This window comes from Cervus canadensis, chromosome 4 (assembly GCF_019320065.1).
Source record: "Cervus canadensis isolate Bull #8, Minnesota chromosome 4, ASM1932006v1, whole genome shotgun sequence".
Classification (NCBI taxonomy): domain Eukaryota; kingdom Metazoa; phylum Chordata; class Mammalia; order Artiodactyla; family Cervidae; genus Cervus; species Cervus canadensis.
The window spans coordinates 47739538-47765589 of record NC_057389.1 but is presented as its reverse complement, the minus strand read 5'-3'; the positions used below and the strand labels follow the sequence as shown (position 1 = coordinate 47765589).

At 41.8% G+C, this 26052-nt stretch overlaps 1 protein-coding gene across 1 annotated transcript in view; it reads right to left on the bottom strand.

The window, feature by feature from the left end:
• PDE6A (phosphodiesterase 6A) overlaps positions 1–26052 on the bottom strand; it is a 74655-nt gene that overhangs the window by 17373 nt on the left and 31230 nt on the right. The window contains exons 7-17 of the mRNA XM_043465002.1: positions 20443–20509; positions 16525–16572; positions 13844–13993; positions 13140–13283; positions 11377–11442; positions 11009–11155; positions 10002–10109; positions 8214–8323; positions 6443–6530; positions 6138–6238; positions 5506–5613 (exon numbers count right to left, since the gene is read on the bottom strand). Coding sequence (XP_043320937.1) covers positions 5506–5613; positions 6138–6238; positions 6443–6530; positions 8214–8323; positions 10002–10109; positions 11009–11155; positions 11377–11442; positions 13140–13283; positions 13844–13993; positions 16525–16572; positions 20443–20509 — 1137 coding nt within the window. The remainder of the gene's footprint in view (positions 1–5505; positions 5614–6137; positions 6239–6442; positions 6531–8213; positions 8324–10001; positions 10110–11008; positions 11156–11376; positions 11443–13139; positions 13284–13843; positions 13994–16524; positions 16573–20442; positions 20510–26052) is intronic.

The window sequence follows — 26052 nt, the reverse complement described above, 5'->3', positions numbered from 1 at the left end:
ACACAGAATATAGCCAATATTTTATAATAACTATAAATGGAGTATAACCTTTAAAAATTGTGAATCACCACATTACACATCTAAAAGTTACATAATATTGTACATCAACTATGCTTCAATTAAAAAATAAAGTATGGAACTTTGCATTCTTTTTTTCTCCATAAACATGTATTTCCAGTTAACTTCCCCTACAGAGTTTATCCTAAGGTTTTACATATGTGTGTGTGTGTGTATGTGTATCTATATATGTGTATAACTGTATATATATTACAGGTATTTGAATATATATATGGAATGTGTTGATCACTTTTTAATACTGATTTTTAACCAAATACATCTATTTATTGAAATATGTAACTAAATATTGTTGTCTTTGACCATAGATCTCCAAGTATAGAAAATGTTTCTTCTGGATTGAATTACTGTTATTACATGATTAACCAATACAATAAAACATATTACCTATTTTTTAGAAATTATTAAAAACGCAAATATTTTTGGACGTTCATCTATTGATAGAGAGGATGGGACTTTTTTTTTTTTAAATCAGTTAATGCATGGGGAATTCCCTGGCAGTCTGGTGGTTAGAACTCCGAGCTTTCACTGCCAAGGAGAGAGTTCAATCCCTGGTCGGGGAACTAAGATCCCATAAGCCATGTGACGTGGCCAAAAATGAGTTAGTGAATATTTCATACGGCAAGACAAATTAGATGCAACAATCAGAAACCCTGGGAATGGAAAAAGTTTTGTTACAACATCATTCCATTCTTTAAATTCTTCCACATTATCATTTGACAGTTTAATCAGATTCTCCTTTAAATTTGTCTAAAGCAAACATTAGAGTCATTCACTTCCTCAGTTTCTGGGAAATGTGCCATAAAGATTTGACTAAGATTCCTCATATGACTATTAATTGTACCCCAGACACTTTCTGTGTGGCACTTTGGTTAACCCAAGATACTCAGAATATGTTAGGTCAATTAAAACACTATTCATTTTAATATATCTTCCAGTTTTATATTTTTTGACTTTTTTTTTTATATTGGAGCAATTTGATTAACAATGTTGCATTAGCTTCAAGTGTACAGCAAGTGATTCAGTTATACATGTATCTATTCTTTTTTCAAATTCTTTTCCCATTTAGCTATTACGGAATAGTGAGCAGAGTTCCTTGTGTGGTACAGTATGCCCTTATTGGTTATCTATTTTAAATATAGTAGTGTATATATGTCATCCCAAACTCCCAATTTATCCCTCCCCCTCCCAGTGCTGTATTTTTTATAAAGTGCTTTTATCTTATCACAACATTTAGCTATATTTTCATCAAAACTTTGAACCTTCAAGTTTGATTCGTTTATTTCTGGAAATGTCTGCCATGTAACATAATTGGAAATTCCAGTTTTTTATTGTCAACAAAAGCCTGCAAATAAGACCTGTTTCAGAAAGAATCTGAACCTTGTTTTTCATTTCATATAAGCATGTTATTAGAATGCATTCTGCTAAAAAAAAAAAAAAAAGAATGCATTCTGCTGACACCCACCTAATTTTTTATTCTTAATTCTAAGAAAGGCAGAGGTATTCATAGATAGATGGATAGGTATGTAGGTAGACTAGATAGATTGACGGATAGACAGACAGAAGCATGGATGAAATCAAGTACTGCTACCTTTTTGATGGCCCTGATGGCAGGGGGCCATCGCACATCCCTGACAGCAGAGAATGTGGTTCATTCTCTGAAGGAAGAGGATGCTCAGCTCCTGCTGCCCCACTGTACAATCAAAGGACAAAGCTCTCCACTTCTAACGCCCTAACAAAATAAATGTATAAGACAGGGAAGGTCCAAAGCCGTCCCTTGGGTTTATAACGCCATGATTAAAAGGAGCTTTGAAAACACCAGTATTTATTGTCCCTCTGTTTGATGCCCCAGGGGTCTTCACACTATAGACTTCAAGAAAGGGCAAGTTTGCCTTTATTTTGTCACAGGGGATAAGAGTGAGGAACTGACCATGCCTCAACTACTGTGCTTTCTCCGGAAGATGATGTAAAGAGAGAAAACACGGATTCCCTTGAGGCCATCCAAGCCTGTGTTTGTCTTGGAAGGCTTTGCAAGGGCTATGTGTGGGGTCTGAAGACTTCTGCTTAAGACTACCTTGGCTTTTACAATGATTCAAGAAGTCTTGCCTCTGGCTTTATTTTTTTTGTGAAACCTTTCATGTCGTCTTTGTAAAATGCATGACACCACACTGTGTGAAAATAATATAATGTATTTAACCTGGTCCCCCCTGATGGTCTTTTAAGATTTTTTCAATATTTTTTGTGATTACAAGTAATGTTGCAATGAGTAACTCTATGCATACTTCTTGTAGCACAGGTGGGAGAAATTCTGTAGGGTAAATCCTGGATCTGGGATTTGCTGGGTCAAAGGGTATGGCTGGTTTCCATTTTGATAGGCATTGCCCTTTGTAAAACTGCACCTATTGGAGAATTACCTGGCCATCCGGAGGTTAGGACTCAGGCTTTCACTGCCACGGCCCCGGGTGGTCAGGGTATTAAAATCTCGTGGCCAAAAAAAGTATAAGCCAACATTGAAAAACAAAGAAACAAAAACTGCACCTATTTACATTCCCACCACAGTGAATAGGATTGCCTGTTGCCCCTCACTCTGCCCAACACCACATGTTAGCAAACATGTTTGTTTCATCTTTGCCAATAGGAGGGATGAACAGTTATATCCCAAAGTAGTTTTATTTTTCTCACTATGGCTAAGGTCATCATCTTTTCACGTGTTTATATCCCACTGTAATTCCTTTTCTGGGGAATGTTTGCTCACGCCTTTTGATCATTTTTCTGTGGGATTAGTCTTTTTCTTAAATTATATTAACACTACTGAGGAAACTAGCTCTTTTTCTGTCAGAAGCATTGCACATATTTCCCCCCAGTGTATCATTTAAATTCTGACTTTATCTCTGAGTTCTTGTGGGTGTTGTCCAGAAATCTCTAAAGTTTCATGTAGTCAAATTTATCAATCTATTTACGACTTTTGAATTTTATGTCACACTTAGAAAAGCTTACTCTTTTTAATTCTCCCAAGCTTTTTTCCTCTCTCCATATTCTTATTTTCTCATTATTTTTAAATCCTTGATTCATCTTGAATTTGTTTGCTATAGAAGTGAAATAGGGGTCTGCCTCTGTGGCCATCAATGGCAGAATCTGAAATATATTTCTTCTGGTTCCTCACACAGAGCTCCTAAAACCCTTGGGATTTCCCTAGTGATACAAGTGTCTTGTCCTTCCCAAGAAGACCCCTCTGGGTTTATGCTAATGAAGTGACTTAGAGTGACTGAGGGTAGGGTCCCTAGATGGGGTCAGGCCTACCTGAAAGACCAAGGGAATAGAGGGATGGACTTTCAGCCCCACCCGCAGGCCTCTGGGAAAGGGTTGGGGGGAGCTGCAGATTAAGCTTTGTAAAAACTCTTGAACAAAGATTTAATAAGCATTAGCATTGATGAACACACCCTGGTTCGGTAATAATGGAAGCCTCTGCATTCAGGACCCTCTGGCCTTACCTTATGTACCTCTTTGGCTATTCTTCTGTATTTTTTGTAATAATCCTTATACTAAACTAGATATGTAAGTAAATGCTTCTCTGAGTTCTGTGGGCCATGCTAACAAATTAATCAAACCCAAGGAGGAGTTCACAGCAACTTCCAGTTTATAGCTGGGCAATCAGAAGCACAGGCTAGCTGGACTGCTTCATCTGAAAAGAAGCCAGTCTTGTGAGGCTGAGCCCTTAGTCTGTGGGGTCTGATGCTATCTCCAGGTAGATAGTGTGAGATTTGAGTTAAATTTGTAGGACAGCCTGTCAGTGTTCACGGAGCACTGGAGAACTGTTTACTGGTCTTGGGGGAAAAAAGATCCATCAGATCACCTCATGGTCCTAACACCATTTATGAAATTATCCTTCTCCACTGGCAGAAAATCCACTTTTAGCACAGGCGTTGTCTTTTCAGTCTGTCTACTGACCTCTCCTGCTTATACCTAGGACTGAGCTATCTTCAGTTCTGCTGGCCCCTATTATTTCCTTTTTTTCTCAGGATTTTCTGGCTCTTTTTGCATACTTAATTCTCATAAGGATTTTGGAATTGGCTTCCTAATTCTCCACAAAATAAAGTTGATATTTTCTTTGCAATCACTTTAAATAAATAACTAAATAGGGAGAACAGACAGCTTTGTAATAATAAGTCCCCCTGTCCAAGAACTTAGGGTTCTTTCCACTCATTCAGTCCTTCTGCAGCACCATTTTGAAATGTCGTGGAACAGCTCCTGGTTTGCCTGGGAGCAGCTATAGCTAGAGCATGCCTCATTGTTCAGTGGGCGCAGGTCACACTGCTCCCCAGGCTAGGAGGACCTTTGGGGAGGGCTGGTTGGGCAATTTCACAGCTGAGGGAAGGACAACTGGCCACTTGACCCATCTTCCCTGAGCTTGTCCCAGCAGCTGTCCCTTCTCTGGACTTGCGACATTCGTGACTTGATTAAACCTCACCTCTGCAGAAGCATCTGGGGATAGACAAACAACAGTTCTCCGGGTCCTGGGTCGGGCATTGTCTCCTTTCATATCACCCAAGACCTGTCACAGGGAAGCCAGGGGACCCATTGGCTTGGGCCACATAGTCATGAAAGGACTCAAATCAGCATTTCTCACCCCATCATCAACTGAGGTGAATCATAGAAGCATACTGAGAAACTAAGAGAAGATATTCACCAGAAAACTTTGAGTCGCATTATTAGACCTCATGCCAACAAAACACTATGAATGTCACAGAAACCAGGAAACTAACTTGTGAATTGCATGCCTGCTTTTGCCATGTATAAAGGAACGCTAAAGAGATTAAGCCCATATATTCTGAGTGACACTTAGCTATCACTCAAACCATAATTGGTTTAATGCTCTGTGTTTTACCAAAAACTTTATCACCAAAAGTTACATCACTTTACCACCAAAATTCTGCATTTTAGCATAGAAGTACTTCAAATCTTGTATTTTTTGTATACAGAGAGGTATGCATGCATGCATGCATTCTCAGTTACTCACTCGTGTCTGACCCTTTGCAACTCCATGGACTGTAGCCCACTGGGCTCCTCTGTCCATGGGATTTTTCAGGCAAAAATACTGGAGTGGGCTGCCATCTTCTTCCCCAAGGTATCTTCCCCACCCAGGGACTGAACCCATGTCTCCTGTGTTACAGGTGGTACCCTGTATTGGAGGCAGATTCTTTACTTACTGAGCCACAGGTACTGTCTTGTATTTTTGTGCTAGAATGAAGAGTAAACATATCATTTCTGCAGTGCTGTTTGGTATAACTTCTTTGTTTCGTGTGTCAGAGGCCTCCAGAATGAAAAGTTTTGCAGGGCTCTCTCGAAGACAGAGAAGCCTGTCAGTATTAGCATCTTGCCTTTTGACCCTGGGCTTAAGGGAATCAGGGTTTAAGTCTTGTCTCAACTCACATAACAATTTCCTTCCGTGTCTGATCCAGCATCATGTACTGTGTCCACTCCTGTTGAGTCTCGTATGTCTTAGACTGATCCACGATCTTTTGGAACATTGTCCTTTTCCTACAAAAAACACCAGTTTGTTAAAGGAGCACATATTAGAATAAGGCAACCCCTGGCCTTCTAATGTTGGGTGTTTCAGAGGCTAATTACGGTAACGTAATTTTTAAAAAGAAAGGTGAAAAGAACCAATGCCTGGGAGTGAAGACCTAGGTTCTAACTCAGACTTTACCATGGGTTTATTATCTGATCTTAACTAATCTTCCCCCAGTCTCAGTTTCCCCATCTGTATAACAGGGTAAGATTATCTAACTCAGAGCTGTAGTGAGAATGGATGTGTCCATAGCGCAAGTGTGGTACCTGGCACAGAATACTCACTAAATCAATTAGAACTGTGGTGTTCATTATTTTTATAATCATCAGTATTCTTTTTTGTTTGTCTGTGCCTTCCAGCTTGCAGGATCTTATTTCCCCTACTAGGGACAGAACCTGGGCCCATGGCAGTAAAATCCCCAAGTCTTAACCACTGGAAACTGGGAGGGAATTCCCTAATCACTTTTATTCTTAAAATGAGAAGAAACACCAACTTGAAATACAAGGCAAGGTCTGTAGCAATGATCGCGATGTCCATCATGTGGATTGCATGCTCGTGCTGCCTGCGATTGAGGTTCTGAAAGATATTTAGGCTCTAAAGAGAAAATGGAGGGAAAAAAGTGATGTGAGAAGGAGAGAAGGGAGAAGTGATCCTGGCAGTAAAGTCATTCAATTCCCGATGGCTGCCCCAGGTGACCAGAGAGACAGCCCAAGCCAATGCCTGGCTACACTCAGGCTTCTTGTGAGATGGGGACTCCTTCTCAGGCCCCAAAGCCAATGCAGAGGGCCCTCATCCTACCTCATCTCTCAACAGTGTTTTACCAAACTCCAAGTGGTGTCTTTCCAAGATGGAGGACCCATGAAGCTTGGCCAATGGGTTCTGGGATCTGAATGAGGAGAAAGAGACACACAGAGAAAGGATTAACATGGAATGGCTGAGATGAAGGTTAAAGACATCATCCACTCCTGTCACCTCCTAATTCTGCAGGTAGAGAGGTTGATGTGCAGGAATAAGAAGGGACTTGTCACACAGTACAACAGTGAGAAATAGGACTAGATAGCAGGTGTCCTGGCTCTCATACTTTAACTTTCTCCATAACTAACTCTAGGCCTCTTTGGGGACATGGCCTCCCTAGAAGTTTGGACCATTATCTCCAGAAAAAGACACAAACACAATGCCACATGCAGTTTTACAAACCCATCCCCATAGCCATCCATGGACCCTGGCACTTGGCCAGTACTTTACTTTTTTTTTTTTCCCAAAGCCAGTACTTTAAAGATCGCCAAGCCCCAGATCTTCCAAGCCTGATTCTGAGAGGTCACTGGATTCCCACAAGCAACATGTTTATTCACGTCTTTATTCAATAAACATTTGCTAAGCCCTTGTTGTGTGCCAAGCACTGAGATCAGTACTTCGTCTTCTACAAGGTAAAACGTAAACATAATCTCTAACCTTGGAGCAGCAGGCAAAAAGTGAGAAGACTCACAGAAGCATGACTTACAGTCTGTGGGCCCTGGGCAGAGCCTGGGTATTACACTAGTCCCTGCTCTGCCCAGTCCACATGGTGGTCATGAGGGTCCCCCGAGACCATGGTTCATGGCCCCTACTTCAGAGACTATCTAGAATATAAGCTCTGTGAGGTCAGGGACTGTGTCTGGTTTGTTCACCATGGAACCACCTTTGCCTAACATAGGGCCTACCACACTGGCCTTTTGCGCATTATAAACCCAAGGTGAATAAATGAATCATTAGCAGTTACTAACACCTTGGCTTAAATTAGTTCAGTAGGTAGGAGAGGAAGGAGCAGAGTGAGAAAGTTTAATATATTTCCTGTTGCTGCTCTAAAAAATCACCACAAACTTAAATGGTTTAAAACAATAAAAATTTAGTGTCTTCCAGCTCTGGAGTTCAGAAGTCTAAAATGATCTGAAGAGCTGCTTTCCTTCTGGAGGTTCTAGAGGAGAATGTTTCCTTGCCTTTTCTAGCCTCTTCTTTCTTCTCTTCTTTCTTTTTTCGCTCAGTCATGTCTGACTCTTTGTGACCCCATGAATCGCAGCAAGCCAGGCCTCCCTGTCCGTTCCTCTTTCAGTATCTTATCATTTTGCCTTCTCATACTGTTCATGGGGTTCTCAAGGCAAGAACACTGAAGTGGTCCCTAATTCCTTGGCTTGTGACCCATCCTCCATCTTCAAAGCCAACAGTGTAGCATCTTCTGTCCTCCCTGAGTTCCTACCTCCTTCTTACAGGGACCCTCCTAACTAACTATTTGGGGTCCACTTGGATAACCCAAGATAATCCCTATATTTCAACATCCTTAATCATGTTTATGAAGTTTCTTTTGAATGTAAGGCAACATATCCCCTGGCCCCAGGCACTGGGGCGTGGACATATTTAAGCTTCATTATTCTATCACAGGAGTTTACCCAGAACCAAAGGGTAGGAGGAAGTGGGAAGCTGTGGACTGTGGGAATTCCCCACGGCAAATGAGTCTGTCTAAGACCCATTCAGATCTAGGTAATCAATCCCAGAGGCAGGAGGTAGAGAGAAGGGCCAGTAAGGGCTGACTCACTTCATCTGGTAGAGATTGTTAGTGCCTCTGTGGTCAATGTCATGGCAGAAGGCGGCGGTGACCATGGCCAAGGCCTCCAGGTCTGTGAAGTATCGCTTCAGCTTTCCGGTCTGGAAGGGCAGTCAGAGATGCTACTCACTCCTTTTGTGTGGGGCTTGGAAGCAGGACTGAGAGAGCAGGAGTAAGGGGGAGGGCCTGGAGCTTGGAAACACAGGGCTGGTCTTGGCTCGACCCCTGGGCCACAGGATGGCCAGACGTTTGCCAGGACTGAGGTGTGGATGTGGGACTCTCTCTGCTAGAACTGGGCAGTCCAGGCCAAGGTGACAGTGGGTCGTTTTACTCCGGAGTCACCTTCGCTGGTCCCACCTCCCTCTGCCCCTTAAAGTGGAGGGCATCAGACTGGATGATTGCTGAGAAACAGACAGCCCTGGACTTTGAGGATTTAGACGGTGTTGGAACATGTCCAGACTGGTAAAACAAACCTTCCAAACCTGGTCTACTGGTTCAAACACAGCTCAGAAGAATTTTTCCCTGGGTGTCCTCACTTAACTCCTTGTTTGTGCCGGGTGTTGGAGTCAAGCGGGGAAAGAGCCCCGAGGAGGTGCCGCTGACTCGTGACTCTAAGACATAAATCACATCTAAGCGGTGTGTTTTTCACCTTCGGAGGCAGCCTGGCTAGAATTCCTGCCCCCAGGCCCCTGTGCTTTCTCTGACCTGACCATTCCAGCCACGAGGGAAAGGAATGAGGATGGGGACACAGGGCAAGGGCAAAGATTTGTGTCATAACCTGGATGGGAAAACACTTTTAAGTGAAATATAAAAACTCCAAACCTTCTGAGACAAAATGACTCACACATATACACATAGGTATGTCCCACCAAGGACATAATAGCGTTGTTTGTAATAGTGAAAGATCAAAAGCAATCCTCATGTCAACAATAGGGGAGCTAGGTAAAGAAAGTGTTGTCTACTTAAACAACGCAAAATACTATGAAGTCATAAAATTAGATCATGGATAAGCCTTGAAGATATTATGCCAAGTGAAATTAATCAGACACAAAAGGACAAATACTGTATGATTCTACTTAGGTGAGGTACCTATAAGAAAGGAAATTCATAGAGACTGAAAAAGTAGAATGCTGGTCCCCAGGGGCTGGAGACTGAGGAAATGGGGAGTTGTATTAATGTTGTTGTTTAATGGAGACAGGGTGTCTGGGAAGTTGGAAAAGTTCTAGAGATGGAGAGTAGTGATGGTTGCACAATACTGTGAACGTACTTGATGCCACTGAATTGTGTACCTAAAAAGGGCTTAAATGGTAGATTTTAGGTTATATATGTTTTACCACAATAAAAAATATATATAGAAAAATGTGATTGATATATTTACATATTATCAAATAAAAAAGCATACTATAGAATCATATTATTTAATTATATATTAAATTATAAATAAAATAAATTTTGTGTATGTGTGTGTGAACAAATCTATCTCGATGCTTCTAGAAGGAAATCTGGAAGGAGCTGTGCCATAGTTTTCTCCAAATACCGGCTTGGGGGGTGGGAGTAGAATACTGGCTTGCTTTCACTTGTTATTTTACATACTTCTCTCTTCTTCGAATCCATTTATGCTAAGCATGTACTCTTGTTGTCTATTTTTGAAAAAGGCAATAAGTGGAAGAATGATGCCGCTGCTGCCTGGGGAGCTGCCCCGAGGTGCCCAGGGCAGCGGGAGCCCCTAGCAGCCCGAGGTCCCTCCCACCACGCCGCTGGGTCCCACTGTTCTCGTACCACCAGCAAGGAGAACATGGTCTGCCCCACGTTGAAGCCGTGCCGCCAGTTGTGGTAGGTGATCCTGCGGTAGCCCTTACTCAGGGAATACATGAAGCGCACCAGGGCCTGCGAACACACACACAGCTCACTGTGAGGCGGCAGCACCGCGCTGGGGTGGGCGTTGCGGGGGCGCCTGCCTGCCTGAGACCCCCGTGTTCCAATTCCCACACTGGACCACAAGTGGGCGCTAGCAATGGATGCACTGAGACTGAGAGCACTTTCAAACGGCTGGATACTATGACACTGGACGTGGTTATGAAACAAGGTCCTGGGAGAAGCTTGCAGGAACTGTAGGAGAGAAAACCAAAGGCGTGTTGAAATCAGTGGTCCTCAAACTTGAGTGCATCTCTGCGTCGCTGCGGGGTGCGGGAAGGTCTTGTTAAAACAATTTCTGATTCCTCACAGCCAGTGGAGAGAGGAGGGGGAGAGAGAGAGTGTATGTATGGGTGTTGGTGGACCCGTGCCGGCATTGATCCTTTTTCAGGTGATACTGATGTGGTTTAAAGCACAGTTAGGACTGCTGCTTTAATCAAAGAAGTCTGGGAAATTCTGCACACAATACATCCCCAGCTCCACCTTTTCTGTCCATCCCCATGCCTCTAGATGCACAGCACACCTAAGGAATCCTGCAGGGGAAAAAAGCCCTGTCTAAACGGATTTAACACACATTTCCCACCCTGTTGAACTGTAGGAACTTTTTTTTTTTGCATCGCTTTTATCCACAACCTTCAAAACTCAGTACCTCAGAACCTACCTTGAGAAACATCATGGTTCAGAGGAACCATGTGTCTCTTTTCTGGTAAATGGCTCATCTGTGTGATGTGACTAATGCTTTAAATCTTAAAAGCTGAGAGTACACTTTTTCTAAGGCAGTTTACAGATTGAGGTGTTTTGTTTGTTTGTTTTTTAAGCAAGCAAGAAAGGAAGGGGAAAAAAGGGAAACCAAAGGTTTGTTTCAACCTCACCTCCTGAGGAATGTGAAATTTATCCACCACTTTGAGCTCATAGTACATCTGTATTCCACATTTCACCAGCTCAAGTTCCGTCAGGGGCAGATCGCTGAAGTGGAATTTATTAATTTCATATTTGTCTGCATCTGGCAGCTCTCCTTGCTGTATGAAACATGGAGTCAAGTCACTGGGGCCCATGAGGAATTCCTTGGTCCCTCCCTCAGCCCACCCCCCACCAGCCCTGTCCCTGATCTGAGTCTGCTGGAAGGATCAGAGCAGAGTGGCAAGGGTCACACTTGGCAGAGATGCTCCCCACACATGCTTGGGGGCACGCACGCCCTGCGCTTGTAACAGGTCAGGACCAGTGATGCTGCCCAGCTCACCAGGATCTCAGCCAGTTCTTCTTCCTCGCATTCCCACGGCTCCTTCCCATATACCTCTCTGGTTTTCTGCCAGGGCCCGAAAGAGCAGAGAAAAACATTAGTTTACTACATCTGAGGTCAAAGTATGTCTCTACTTTTCCATTTCCTTTTTTCTTCTTCCTCCAAAGTTCTTGCAACAGAGCTGCCAACTCAGGGAGGCTGCCATTCAGCATTTATTGCCAAGTAAATTCAAGGTCATGGGATTTGGAGTCATGGAGTCCTGCGTGCAAATTCAGGCTCTACCAATTGGATCCCTCATTCCTCATCTGAAAAATGGGGATACTAACAGTACTTAACTGGCAGATTAAAATTAGATTATCCAAAGTCATTTTAAAAAATGTATATGAAATTAAAATAATGCATGTAAATCACTGACAGCAGTGCTTGGTATATAGTGAGTGCTAGGATTAAATAATGCTGTTGATATTCTTACTGTTTTTATTACTAACTGGGAGTCTGGAGGTCCCGCTCATGGCCCTGGCTTTTCCTCTTACTATGTGACTTGAGCCAAGTTCCTTCCCCTCTGGTCCTATTTCCTCTGTGTTACAGGGGGAGAGGAACTTGGACCCAATAACTTGTTCCAGATTTCTTGATCTAGAGCAGAGTCTACCTACTTGTAACTGGTTCACTATGCCTCCATAGGGTCTACATATCCATCATGTTCCTTAAAATTGTGGACTGAGACAAGCAAACCATTAACCAGTTCATCCAAACTAGATATTTTCTTCTTTGAATTTCTCAGTTATTGAGATCAAAATGATCTGATTTGTTGTGATATCTTTCCAGCTTAAGAAATGCCCGCTGAACACATTGGCTTATATTTTTCAACTTGTACAGTGCATAAACCCAACAAGTCTTGGAAACTCAGCTGGTCATCATATCTAATGCTCTTTGGTTAATTCAGTTTGCTTCTAAAACCTTGATCTTTATGAGTCCAAAATTTCAGGAATGGTGGATTGCTGATTCTCACATATCATGGAAAGCCTGTCATCCCATTTCCCACCCACGTGGGACTCTCCTCTATAGCATCCTTGATATGTGCTCATCTAGCCTGTGTTGCAATATTTCCCATGACAGGGTGCTCACTACCTTCCAAGGAAGCCCTTTCATAACGGTGATAATTTGTTCATTATCCTGATAAATGTTAAATGAAAACTATTTAGTGAGTTGTGTGATTTTGGGGATAACTTCCTTCCCCCTTCTGGGCCTCAGTTTCTTCATGTCTACAATAGGGTGAAAATCCTTACCCTGCCCATCTTACTGGGCATCATAGGTTTGAAATACCGGATATACTCTCTAACGATGAAGCTATGTGATGGCTTCCTGCCAATGTCTGACCCTACCCTCCGAACTATTTCTTTGCTCAGAAAGTTTGACCTTCTAAGGCAGGTCTGATCCTGCCTCTGTAATTTAGAGCAAGACTCTCTGAGCCTCCATCTTCTCAGCTATAAAATAGGTGTGGTTAGCTGACCTCATGGAGGGAGGCTCTGAGCAACTGACCATTGTCCATTGGTCTGACAGATAGAGCTTCCTCTCAGAGTGGGAATTGTGGTTGGTGACTCCATCTCTAGTACCAACCAAGTCAGCCCTGAACACAGAGGAAAATGGAGTTTCTAGAGCTGTTAAGCCACAACAGGGTTTTAAGACTGAGGTAACCCTCAGAGGGACAACTGTTCCCAGAACAGCCTTTTCTTGAGGAGAAACAGGGAAAAACCACTACCCACCAAGATTGTCTGGATTTCTTCATTGTCACACTTCACATGGTATTTCACCATGTCTTGGAAAATATCCTTCCTGTTTTCAAGTTTGTTCATCAACTCATAAGTGTCAGGATTTAAGACAGACCAGCCCAAGAACTGAGCCAAAGACTGAAAGGAAAGAAAGGAAGAATCAGAGGAAGAACATTCTGGTCTGGTCCTTTCTCTGTAACTTGGGGCAACACCCTTAGCCTCCATCTTCTCAGCTATAAAACAGGTGCGGTTAGCTGTGTGCTGGCCTCCTCAAAGGGATGCTGTGAGGATAAGATGAAATGATGGCTGAGAATACACTGTGAGTAAAGCTCTAGCGCCAAGTGTCATCCTCATGCATAACAACTTCACAAAAAGGGAATGTGTTGTCCCTATGTGGGGACAGAGGATATAAATGAACTCTGTGTTTTTTGCTCAACTTTGCTGTGAACCTAAAGCTTCTCTAAAAGGTAAAGTTTGTTAATTTTTAAAGAAGGGAATATAGATTTCTTTGGCAACCAAGGCAGTGCAGAAGGAGAGCCAAACATAAATGTTGAATCAGGAAAGAATCTACAAGGTGAGCCCCTATCCCTCCTGGGCTGGGGCAGCAGCATGCTAGGTTCCTACCACATGACTCTGGAAGTCCCATGTTCAGAGTCACCTCTGAATCCCACATCCAGAGGCCTCCTTAAAAACCATACCTCCATGAGAGTCTCATCCATTTCATCAAAGGGTTTCCCATCTTTGCGATTGTAAAACGTGGCCACCCCAACAATTTCTTCCTTCTTGTTCACAATTGGCATAGAAAGGACGTTTTTAATCATCCATCCAGACTCATCCAGAGGCTCTTTCTGCAAGAGAAGAGCCAGAATAAGTTGCCCGGGTACCAGGCTACAGAAACATCCATGACGGATTTCATGCTGTGTTGTGACCTTGCTTGGCTGAGGGGGTGGCAGGAGGTTAGACCTTGTTGGATTATGCCTGGTTTTAGTCACCAAATGCCACGAACCGTTTGCCCATCTGGTGGGAGCTCCATAAGCCAAATAGCTATACTGTTTACATTCCTAAGATATCAGGGCCGTTATGTGCCAGGCAGTGAGTTGTGTGTTGCTGGCTCTAAGGATGCCCACAAACAGTACAGGGAGGCAGTGTTTCCCTTTCAGATACAGGAGCTGACTGTGGAGGACTGGCTTAGCAGGGGCCCCGGTGATACTTGTAACTTTGAACTCATCAAGTAGATATAACCTGCACCTTTTGACTGCTGATCTGCCTGTCTGTGTTCCTTTTGGCACGTCATTTTATCTCCATGGGCCTCAATTTTCTCATCTATACATGGGGATAGTAGTAAGAGTATGTGTCTCATGGGACAAATGAGAAAATAGAGGTGAAATTTCTTGGTCAATTAGAAGGTGCTCTTTGTGCGTCATTTCCTATTTGAGCCTCACTTCCATCATCTATAAAAATGGGAATAACTAGACTAGATACTTTCTAGGCTCTTTTCCCACTGATTCGTTAAAGATTTATCAAGGGTTTTACAATGTACAAGAGCTGGAATCTGAGGAAACCAAGGCAAGTAAGGCACAGGTGTTGTTCTCAAGTTGCCCATCATCTGGAAGGCAAGGAGGAGGCCATCAGATGGCATGCAGGAAGTTCTCTAAGGTACTGTGGGAGCCAGGGAAGGGAAGGAAGTCAAGAACGGTTTCCTGGAGTTGGAGAGTCTTCCAGCTCAGAAGTTCCAAGGTTTTGAAGGTGGCAAGATGATGGTTATTATTATTTTTGTAACACTGGAACTTAGCACCTGTGAGGAAAGTGACCCCAGAGGGATGCAGTACATAGTCCAAAGGGCGCCAGGCTGTCAGTCAGGAAACTTGAGTTTACGGCATGCCTTCCTCCCCACTCTCTTCCTCACCTTGGGGGAGTCCCTTCCCTTTGAAGGCCCTGATAAGGAGGCAGATTTTATCAAGAGTGAAATGGGAAAGCATTAAAAATTTTTAAGGAGAGAAGTTATTTGAGACAACCTATGTTTTTTAAAACATCACTTGGGCTTCTTTGTGGAGATAGAAGACTATGATCTAAAAACAAGGTCAGATTTGGTTCATGAATATGAGTAAACTATAATCAGATGACTTGGGTAAAGACCAAGTTCTCTTTTGGTTATAATCATCGTAGCAACTCTCAGCAACAATCTGCCTTGTCGTACTGATATGGTCAACATCACAACACAAGACACACAGTTTTAACCTTGGAAGGATAGTCTCTCTAAGGTCTTTCATAATGCTCTTTAAGGAGTAAACACATAAGCCACTAATTTTTATGAGTCATTTTCATTTCCTTCTTCATTATTTTCTGACCGCTTATGATTTGTTTTCCGTATACCTAGCATGCTAAACTCAAAATATTGACAGGGCACCTGCAGCTGAAGATGTTAAGAAAGATAAGCCACAACCTTTGACCTAAGAAAGCCAATATTTTACCCAGAAGAATTAGCCTAAAAGGCAAGGAAGGAACATAAAATATGAGGTAAGGGAAATGGAGTGACGAAGACAAACTCCTTGGCACGGCCTTCCAGGCCCTGTGTTACCTGGCCTGTCTCCCTCTCTAGAATTTCCTCCTGCCACTGTCCCCTCAGGCTCAATGATCTACTCTGGTTCCTTCCACAAGCCTGCTCTTTCCTGCAGTCCTCTCTCCATTTTTACTGCCCAAACATAATTTCTCAAGGACACATTCCTTGATTCCTTCCAGATGAACTCAGGCCCCCCTGAGATTCCCTCCTCTACCCTTCTCCTGGCCAGTACTCCATATGTCTCTCTCCCCAAGAGATCATGAGCTCCTGGCAAACCTAGACCATGCCTGTCTGGTCCACCTCTGTAGCCAGTGTAGCACTGGGCCAATGCCTGGCCCAGACCGTGCCCTCCACAAACATTTTTTTAAAAAAGACACACAGACAACATCAAATGGAATACTAAACAAGATTCTGTGATCATCTTAAGGAGACAGAAATGATACTCAGCCAGGGGAAGCAGAATAAAAGTTCATAAAAGTTTCATAGCATTGAGTCTGTCATTGAAGGGCAGAGGGCATCTGGGCAAGAGATGGTGGTGAGGGAGAGAACTGGGCAAGAGATGGTGGTGAGGGAGAGAACTGCATAAGCAAAGGTCCCGAGGCCAGAAAGCAAAGGCTATAAACCTTAAAACCAAATGGAACCTTGGCATTTACCAAATTAATTCTCTCCCCACTTCCATTGGCACATGACTTTTTTCCACTCACATTTTCACTTTATTGAGATTGCTTCCCAATAAAGTAGATGGATTCTAATGTGTTCTAATCCTCCTTGGGGGGGGAAATACCATATAACTAAGAGAGCAAATGAAAAATGACTTACCTGGAATGCAAAAAAGTCCTCCGCAGGCGCATTCATGATGTTGCAAATCTGAAAGCCATGGAGAGGAATAATGGAGTTTTGATTAGACTCGATAGAGTACACAATGAGGGCACTGGGCATGCTATTTTCAAAAATACCACATCCTTGCCCACGGCATTCACATTCTTTTCATTAGGTAGACGTGCTCAAGATGGTTTTGAATTATTAACTGAGGTTACCAAACAGGAAAGCTGCCTTATAAACATGACTTCTTACCATTTGCTTTACTTCTGAGTCATTTCTAAGCTTTGAGAAAGTTAAGGCTACAATTTGTCATTTTTAATAGCTGTATAGTGTCCTATTTTCTTTTTTTACATTAGCTTTTTTTTCATATTTCATTTTTTAAGTTATACATATCCATACACCTATTCTTTTTCAGATGCTTTTCCCATATAGGTTATTACAGAGTATATGTAGAGTTCCCTGTGCTATACAGTAGATCATTGTTGATTATCTATTTTATATATAGCAGAGTATACATATTAATCTGAACCTCCGAATTTATCCCTCCTCTCCCCCTGCCCCCGCTACCTTCCCCCTTTAGGTAACAGTAAGTTTATTTTCTAAGTCTGTGAGTCTGTTTCTGTTTTGTATGTAAGTTCACTTGTGTCTTTTTCTTTAGATTCCATACATACCTGATAGCATGTGCTTTGTAGATATCACATACAATCACTTATATGTGGAATCTAGCTTATTGTTTGTAGACTTTTTGATGATGGCCGTTCTGATCAGTGTAAGGTGATAACTTCATTGTCGTTTTGATTTGCATTTATCTAATAATTAGTCATGTTGAGCATGTGTTTTTGGCCATCTGTATGCTTTCTTTGGAGAAATACCTATTTAGAATCTTCTGCCTAGTTTCTGATTGGGTTGTCTTTTTTTTGGGGATATAGATCTGTATGAACTTTTTGTAAATTTTGGAGATTAATCTTTTGTTGGTTACTTTGCAAATATTTTCTCCATTCTATGGGTTGTCTTTTTGTTCTGTTTGTGGTTACCTTAGCTACACAAAAGCTTTTAAGTTTAATTAGGTCTCATTTGTTTATTTTTGCTTTTATTTGCATTTCTCTAGGAGGTGGATCTAAAAAGATATTGGTGTGATTTATTTCAGAGAGTGTTCTGCCTCTGCTTTCCTCTAGGAGTTTTATAGATTCTGGTCCTACATTTAGGTCTTTAATTCATTTTGAGTTTATTTTTGTACGTGGTATTAGAGAATGTTTTAATTTCACTCTTTTACACATAGCTGTCCAGTTTCCCAGCACCACTTATTGAAGAGGCTGTCTTTTCTCCATTGTATATTTTTGCCTCCTTTGTTGTAGATTAGTTGGCCATAGCTTATGGGTGTATTTCTGGACTTTTTCTCCTATTCCATTGATCTATAAGTCTGTCTTTGTACTGACACCATACTGTTTTGGTTACTGTAGCTTTATAGTAAGGCGTCCCATTTTCTTTCCCCCTTTTGTTCAGGAATGGATTATGTCCAGTTTTTTTTTAATTAATATAAATAATGCTACCATAAACATTTTTGAAATGATTATATTTGTTTTGCCGGGCAAGTCTTTTTCCTTGTGGTATAAATGTCACAGCAGATGAAGAAACAAAAAGTGCTGTAGCTCTGGTAGGATGTTGCAAAATTTCTCTCCTGACAACTAGGCCAGTTTACTCTACTGCGCCAGTGATACTTATCTGATCCCTCCAGAGCCCTGCCCACGGGGCCAGTGTTCAGATTTTTCCATAAGATGTTGCAGAAAACCCAAATGAACTTTTGGCCTACCCAGTAGTAACCATCCAGGTTTTCTCTTTCTTCTCTTGCATTCTCTACCTTCTCATTACCCACTCACACCTCAGAAGACCACCTGCTGGTTTCTGTCCCCACTCCCCTATCCCATCACCTTAACACCAAGCCTGTTCTCATTAGGGACATCAGTGACTTTCTAGTTGCCAAACCCAATGGGGACTTTCAGTTCTTATCTCACTGGATCACTTTTGTTGCATTTGGTATTCTCTCTCTTTATTGAAATCTTCCACTTCCTTGGTTTCCATGACACTACCCACTCCTGGGTCTCCAGACACTTCTGAACCCTTCTACCAATTTTCCTTCACACACTCTTCTTCTGCCACTCAATCTTTAAATGTTGGCATCCTCCAATATCCTATTTGAGTCCCCCTCACTCTCCCTGGTAACTTTATCCACACTCATGGTTTCAAGTACCATCTGCTACTAGGAGCAAAGTGGTCAAGGATTATAATATTTTCTATGCTATAATATCTTCTGCATTGTAGTCAGTATGAATCTCTACCTTTTGTTGACACAAATCTCCATCTCTATCCCTTATCTAGCTCCACAGTGGCAGAGTCATCTCTTTAGCTACTTGCTGGACACCTACTCCTGAAAAAAGTCTCTGTCGCACCTTATATGAAACTGATCTCAGCAGGTAACATCCAAACCTGGTGGCAGCATTATCCATCCAGTCTAGAAATCTGAAATTGGCTTTGACTCTTCTCTCCTTGTCTCTCTGCTCACAATCAGTCACAAAGCCCTCTCACTGTTAGATCTGAGTTCTGATCTTCCTCTCTCCACCTCATCTTTGTTTGAGCCGTGAGTATTAAATGACCAAATGTATTTACTGCCTGGCGTTATCATAAGAACTCGGTGGCTATTTAGTGTTCTTTACTGCCTCTGCCTTTGTTGAGATGTTCATCACCTCTTGTTTGTGACGACATACTTTTCTCTCTGCTTCCAATCTTAAGTCTCTTCAGATCTATTTTCCAGGGAGCTTTCCGAATTTTCTTTCTAAAATGAAATTTATTGTGTCAACCTCTTACTTAAAAACCTGTCACCTGTGGATTAAAGTTCCACCCTCTTGATCTACCATCCAAAGCTGCTGTGATCTGGCCCCTCCCTTTCTCCCTCTCAAGCCTCATCTCTTGCCATCTTCCTGTCTCAAACCTAACACTCCAGCTACTCCAAACTGCACACGCCATGTTGCTCCCAGTCTCCAAGCTAGAGTTGTTGGCCAGTGTTGTTTTCTCCACCATGTTGCTTCCTGGTCCCTACCTGCCTTACCCCTATTTATTTTAAAATTCAACTCATACCAAAACACCCTGGAAAGTAAAGGCTGGTTTAGATGCCCCTCCCCGCCTACTTGTGTTCCTAGAATATACCATGTACATCTCTATTGTGACCCCATTGCATTATAATATAAGTATCAGTTCATAAAGATACCTTCCATTTGATGATGAGCTTCAGGACAGAAATTATGTGACTCATCTATCTTTGTATCCCCACAGCCAGCTACAGCACCTGGCACATAGGGAATGCCCAATAAATAAACACCCTGATACATGAACAGTACCGGGTGGTGTGTGCCTGGGAAAGGATACAGAGATGAGTGGCCTCAAATTCCAGGGTGACGTGCTGCTAATACTCATGGCTCTTTTCTCGAGGGCAGGGGATGCTGTCACCCTACCCTGGACCCTGTGGGTAGGGCATGTGGGAGACAGAGCATCTGAGCTCCACTGTGAGGTTAGAAATGTGGCAGGGATGGGGGCTTGGGAGGGGCAACCAGGTCTCTGGGATAAGAGGCTGGGTCTTGCTCTGTGGTAAGCCTCATGGACCAGCCAGTCATGACATTATCCCTGATAGTTGCATAAGTATCTTTGGTTGTCAGGGAGACTTACACTTCTCTGTCTCATGTTTCTTCAAATGTCAATTTTATGCACATCCTCTTGGACTAGCCATCAAGCGAGTTGAGAAACGAGAGAACCAGGCTTTGAGAGATCCATACTTGCCATAGTTTTTCCCACTCTCTTGATCTGAAATCCCTTTACTCTTCCACCTGATTCAAAACTCTCCCCCTTGAATGTTATATTACTTACCAGGCCATTTTGGGCAACATATGTGGGGAGACCGCTCACCAAAGCCCAGTGGTCTGGAGGTGGATTCCTGTCAAGACCAAAGACAGTGGTGACTTTTTAGGTGGGGACAGATGGACTAAAAACTTGAAACTGGATCTTACCTTCCCTCTTCTCTCTGGTGGCTTCAAGTAGCCCCCAAGATCAAGCCCCAAATCTTGGCTAAGCATCTTAGTGTCCAAATGTAGACACTGAGAAAAAACTCATAAATCAGTTTTATGGATTTCATGCTCTCTAAGAGACAAAATTGATCCAACAGATGGTTACTGGCTGCCGAGCAAAACCAGATGCCATCATTTCCCTCCACCAGTCCTTACGGAGAGTGAGTTGCTCAATACCATGCAGAGTGAGGGAAACCCACCTAGGATGAGCTCCTACCACATACCAAGCACTAAGCTAGGCGGTTTACATACTTATTTATCCCTCATTCCCAAGTGACTCAGATGGTAAAGCATCTGCCTGTATTGCAGGAGACCCGGGTTTGATTCCTGGGCCAGAAAAATCCCATGGAGAGGGGAATGGCAACCCATTCCAATATTCTTGCTTGGACAATTCCATGGACAGAGGAATCTGGCAGGCTGCAGTCCATGGGATTGCAAAGAGTTACACATGACTGAGTGACTAACATACACAGCAATATCACAATTTAGATTTATATATTTATTTTAGATGGTATATTTTTACTTGTTTATTGCTAAAAATACACAGAAAAATGTATTAAGAACTTCAGTTATTTGAAAGTGAACACCTATGGAACCACATCTATGGAACTCTAATAACCTGTTGACACCTTGGAAATCCCTAACCTGCTCCTCCCACTCACAACCTTCTCCTGAACCCCAAAGGGAACGGTTGTCCCAACTTTATGATTCTTGCTTTTCTGTGGAGTTTTACCACCTGATTTCCTGTACCCTGTTTCACATATTTTTCAACTTCATTCAGGTGGAATCATTCAATGAACATGCATTATTTTGTTGGACTTCTTTTTTCATGTCGCTGTAATTCATTTGTTTGATAGACTTAAATTATTTTTCCTTGTAAGATTGCATATAATTTATGCATTATGTTGATGGACATCCCCTTAGTGTGAGGCTAACATGAGTATTGTTGCTTCCAACACTCTGGTGTATGCATGCTCTCAGTTCCATGTGGTATTTCTAGAGTAGAAATACTGGGTCATAAGATGTGCATATCTTCAACTTTACTCGAGAAAGCCAAACTGTTTTCTAAAACCCAATTTGCACTACCATCGGTGGTATATTAGAGTTGCCTTTGCTCCATGTCTCTGTCAATGCTTTAGTATTTTCAGACATTAAAAAAAAAATATTTTTAGATTAATAAAGTTCTCTATGGAAATAATTATAACATGTTTCTGTTAATGTGACAGACTTTATAGATTGCTTGCTCTGATGTTAGCCTTGCATTCCTGGACTAAACTCAATTGGGTCATGATGTATAACCCTTTTAAATTATTATCTGATAAAATTTTATTTAGGATCTTTGCATCTAGGTTCACAAGTAAGCTTGGTATGAATTTTCCTTTTTCATACAGACTTTGTTGAGTTTTGGTGTCAAGTTTATACTAGTCATTTTTTTCCCCTCTATTCTCTTGGATAATTTGTATGAGAATTGTGTTATTTCTTCCTTAAATATTTAGTAAAACTCATCTCTGAAGGCATCTGAGCCTGAAATGTCTTTATGGAAGGGTTTTAATGTATTTTACTGTTATAAGACTCTTGTGATTTTCTATTTCTCTGTGATTTATATTTAGTAGGTTTTATTTTTATAGAAATTTGCCTCTTTCATCTAGACTTAAAATATTCTGGGCATAATATCTTCTTATTGTATCCTGTTAGTGTCTGTATGATTGTGGTTATTCCTCTTTTCCTTCCTGATACAGTTCATTCGAGTTCCTATTTTTCTTGCTCAGTCTTGACAGAAATTCATCAATTTGATTAATCTGTCCAAGAAACCAACTTTTGGCATTTGTTCAATATTTTGTTAATATTTAATTAATTTCTGGGCTTATCTTTATTATTTTGAAAAGGTATGCTTGTTTGTTGTTAGTTTCTTGAGATAATGTGATAGATAACTCCCATCTGCCCCTCCAGAGCCACTTCCAACCTGCTCCTCCCTGTCACGGGAGGCCAGTCTGTGTGGATTCCATCAACGGGGTGTCTGGCCTTCCAGCTTCTGACTGAGTTTAGACTGAAGAGGAGACCTGGCCAAAACTACAGGGCGGTAGAACAGGAAGGTCAGGCTATTTATTTCCCTGGGTTCCTCCTGGCAGCGTTGCTCTGAGTTTGTTTTGTCTGCACTTCTCTAAGGATGGCCTGCTCTATATTACTGTTTCTCCTCACCACATTCTAGAAATTTCCTTAGGGCCCAGAAGTGCTTACAACCTTACTACTAAAATATTCTCTTGTGGTTGGTTTCCTTCATTCCATCCACACACACACCTCTGTAATTCATCCCTTTGGAAATAAACCCTCCTTGATTTACCCTGATTTATGGCTGATTCATATCAATGTATGACAAAACCCACTGAAATGTTGTGAAGTAATTAGCCTCCAACTAACAAAAAAAAAAAAATTTCTTTGACTGAGCTGGGTCTTAGTGATGGTACATGGAATCTTTAGTTGCAGCATTCAAACTCTTAGTTGTGGCATGTGGGATCTAGTCCCCTGACCAGGATCAAACCCAGGCCCCCTGCACTGGGGGCGGAGAGCCTGAGCCACTGGACCACCAGGAAGCCCCAAAATACCCTGATTTAAATGTGACACCTAGTATCTGTTGGGGCCCTGGGTGATATAATTTTGGTACATAGTTTATTACTTTATTTTTTATTATTTTCTAGTATGAAAGTGTAATAATGTAAATTTCACCTTAGGTATGATTTCACTGCATCACATTGGTTTTATCACATATCATGTGATATTGTCATTCTCTTCAGTTCAGAAAATATAATAATTTCCATTGAGTTCTTCTTTTACCCATGGATCATATGGAAGTGTATTCCTTTTTTTTTTTTCCCCATAAAAGTAGTTTCTAGTTTCCAAGCATATGGAGTTTTTTTCTAATTAACTCTTTGTTATTAGTTTCTAGCATGTTTTCATTGTGACTAGAAGACATCTCTGTATGATTTCAATCATTTGAGGTTTGTTTTATGGTCTGTTATATCACCAGTTATCATAAATGCACAGGTATTCTTGAAAAGGCTGAGAGTTCTGTAGTTTGGGTGTGAGATGTCATGTTCTATTAATGTATATATCCATTAGATTGTTTGGTAATTATCTTATTTAAATATTCTCTATTCTGTTTATTTTAGTCTACTGTAACAATTAGCAAACCTGAATTTGTCTATGCATTCTTAAGTTTCTGTCAGTTTTTGCTTTCTTTTTGAGGCCACATTGTTAAGCATATATACATTTGTAAATTCTTCCTAGAAAGTCAAGTTAAATTGACCCCTTTATCATTCAGTTCAGTTCAGTTCAGTTGCTCAGTCGTGTCCGACTCTTTGCGACCCCATGAACCATGGCACACCAGGCCTCCCTGTCCATCACCAACTCCTGGAGTCCACCCAAACCCATGTCCATTGAGTCGATGATGCCATCCAGCCATCTCAACTTCTGTCATCCCCTTCTCCTCCTGCCCTCAGTCTTTCCCAGCATCAGGGTCTTTTCCAATGAGTCAGCTCTTCACATCAGGTGGCCAAAGTATTGGAGTTTCAGCTTCATCATCAGTCCTTCCAGTGAACACTCAGGACTGATCTCCTTTAGGATGGACTGGTTGGATCTCCTTGCAGTCCAAGGGACTCTTAAGAATCTTCTCCAACACCACACTTCAAAAGCATCAATTCTTTGGCACTCAGCTTTCTTTAGAGTCCAATTCTCACATTCATACATGACCACTGGAAAAACCATAGCCTTAACTAGACAGACCTGTGTTGGCAAAGTAATGTCTCTGCTTTTTAATATGCTGTCTAGGTTGGTCATAACTTTCCTTCCAAGGAGTAAGCGTCTTTTAATTTCATGGCTGCAATCACCATCTGCAGTGATTTTGGAGCCCAGAAAAATAAAGTCAGCCACTGTTTCCCCATCTATCTGCCATGAAGTGATGGGACCGGATGCCATGGTCTTAGTTTTCTGAATGTTGAGTTTTAAGCCAACTTTTTCACTCTCCTCTTTTACTTTCATCAAGAGGCTCTTTAGTTCTTCACTTTCTGCCGTAAGAGTGGTGTCATCTGCATATCTGAGGTTATTGATATTTCTCCCGGCAATCTTGATTCCAGCTTGTGCTTCCTCCAGCCCAGCGTTTCTCATGATGTATTCTGCATATAAGTTAAATAAACAGGGTGACAATATACAGCCTTGACGTACTCCTTTTCATATTTGGAACCAGTCTGTTGTTCCGTGTCTAGTTCTAACTGTTGCTTCCTGACCTGCATACAGGGTTCTCAAGAGACAGGTCAGGTGGTCTGGTATGCCCATCTCTTTCAGAATTTTCCACAGTTTATTGTGATCCACACAGTCAAAGGCTTTGGCATAGTCAATAAAGCAGAAGTAGATGCTTTTCTGGAACTTTCTTGCTTTTTTGATGATCCAGCGGATGTTGGCAATTTCATCTCTGGTTCCTCTGCCTTTTCTAAAACCAGCTTGAACATCTGGAAGTTCACGGTTCATGTATTGCTGAAGCCTAGCTTGGAGAATTTTAAGCATTACTTTACTAGCCTGTGAGATAAGTGCAATTGTGCGGTAGTTTGAGCATTCTTTGGCATTGCCTTTCTTTGGGATTGGAATGAAAACTGACCTTTTCCAGTCCTGTGGCATTAAGAAGTGATTATTTTTACTAATGTGCACCTTGACACCTATTTTTATCTGATAGTAACATAGTTACATCAGTTTTCTTTTGATTATCATTTGCAAGGCATATCTTTTGTTCATTCTTTCATTTTCTCTGTATGATCTTTTAGATAGGTTTCTTGTAAACAGGATATATGGTATTTCTTCATATATCAATATATCTTGGAACTCATCAGTTCTTAGAAGAACCCGGCCTGTGGGATCTTAACTGCCTGACCCCTGCAGTGCAAGTGCAGAGTCCTAACCACTGGACTTTCAGGAAATTCCCAGGAACCGTTTCTTATACACACCTGAGAAAGATAATATTCTGCCAGTTAATCTGTAATACAAAGCTTTTTGAACTTAAAGTTATTTATGAATATCGACAGAGCTCGTTTAGCATTTAGATTTGGGTTTTTATCATATCTTGCATCTTTCTCCTGTCTCTTTGTGCCATTCAAAGCTGCTTTTTATTTTGGTGTTGCATCATAGTATAATCTCTTGAAGTTACTTCTGGGAATTTATATTAAGTTCAGTGTGGATATAGCCCCATTGTAGAAGGCAGCAAGGTGGATGTTATCAGAGACTAGAGGATGTGATGCTTGGTGAGAAGTGGTGAGATGGGGAATGCTGTGAGCTGTGATAACTCTGAACACAGACAATGAGTCTGATAAACTGGCACCTCTAGAGAAGTGGTCAGAGAACAGGATGGGGGCAGAGTATGCTGTTCACA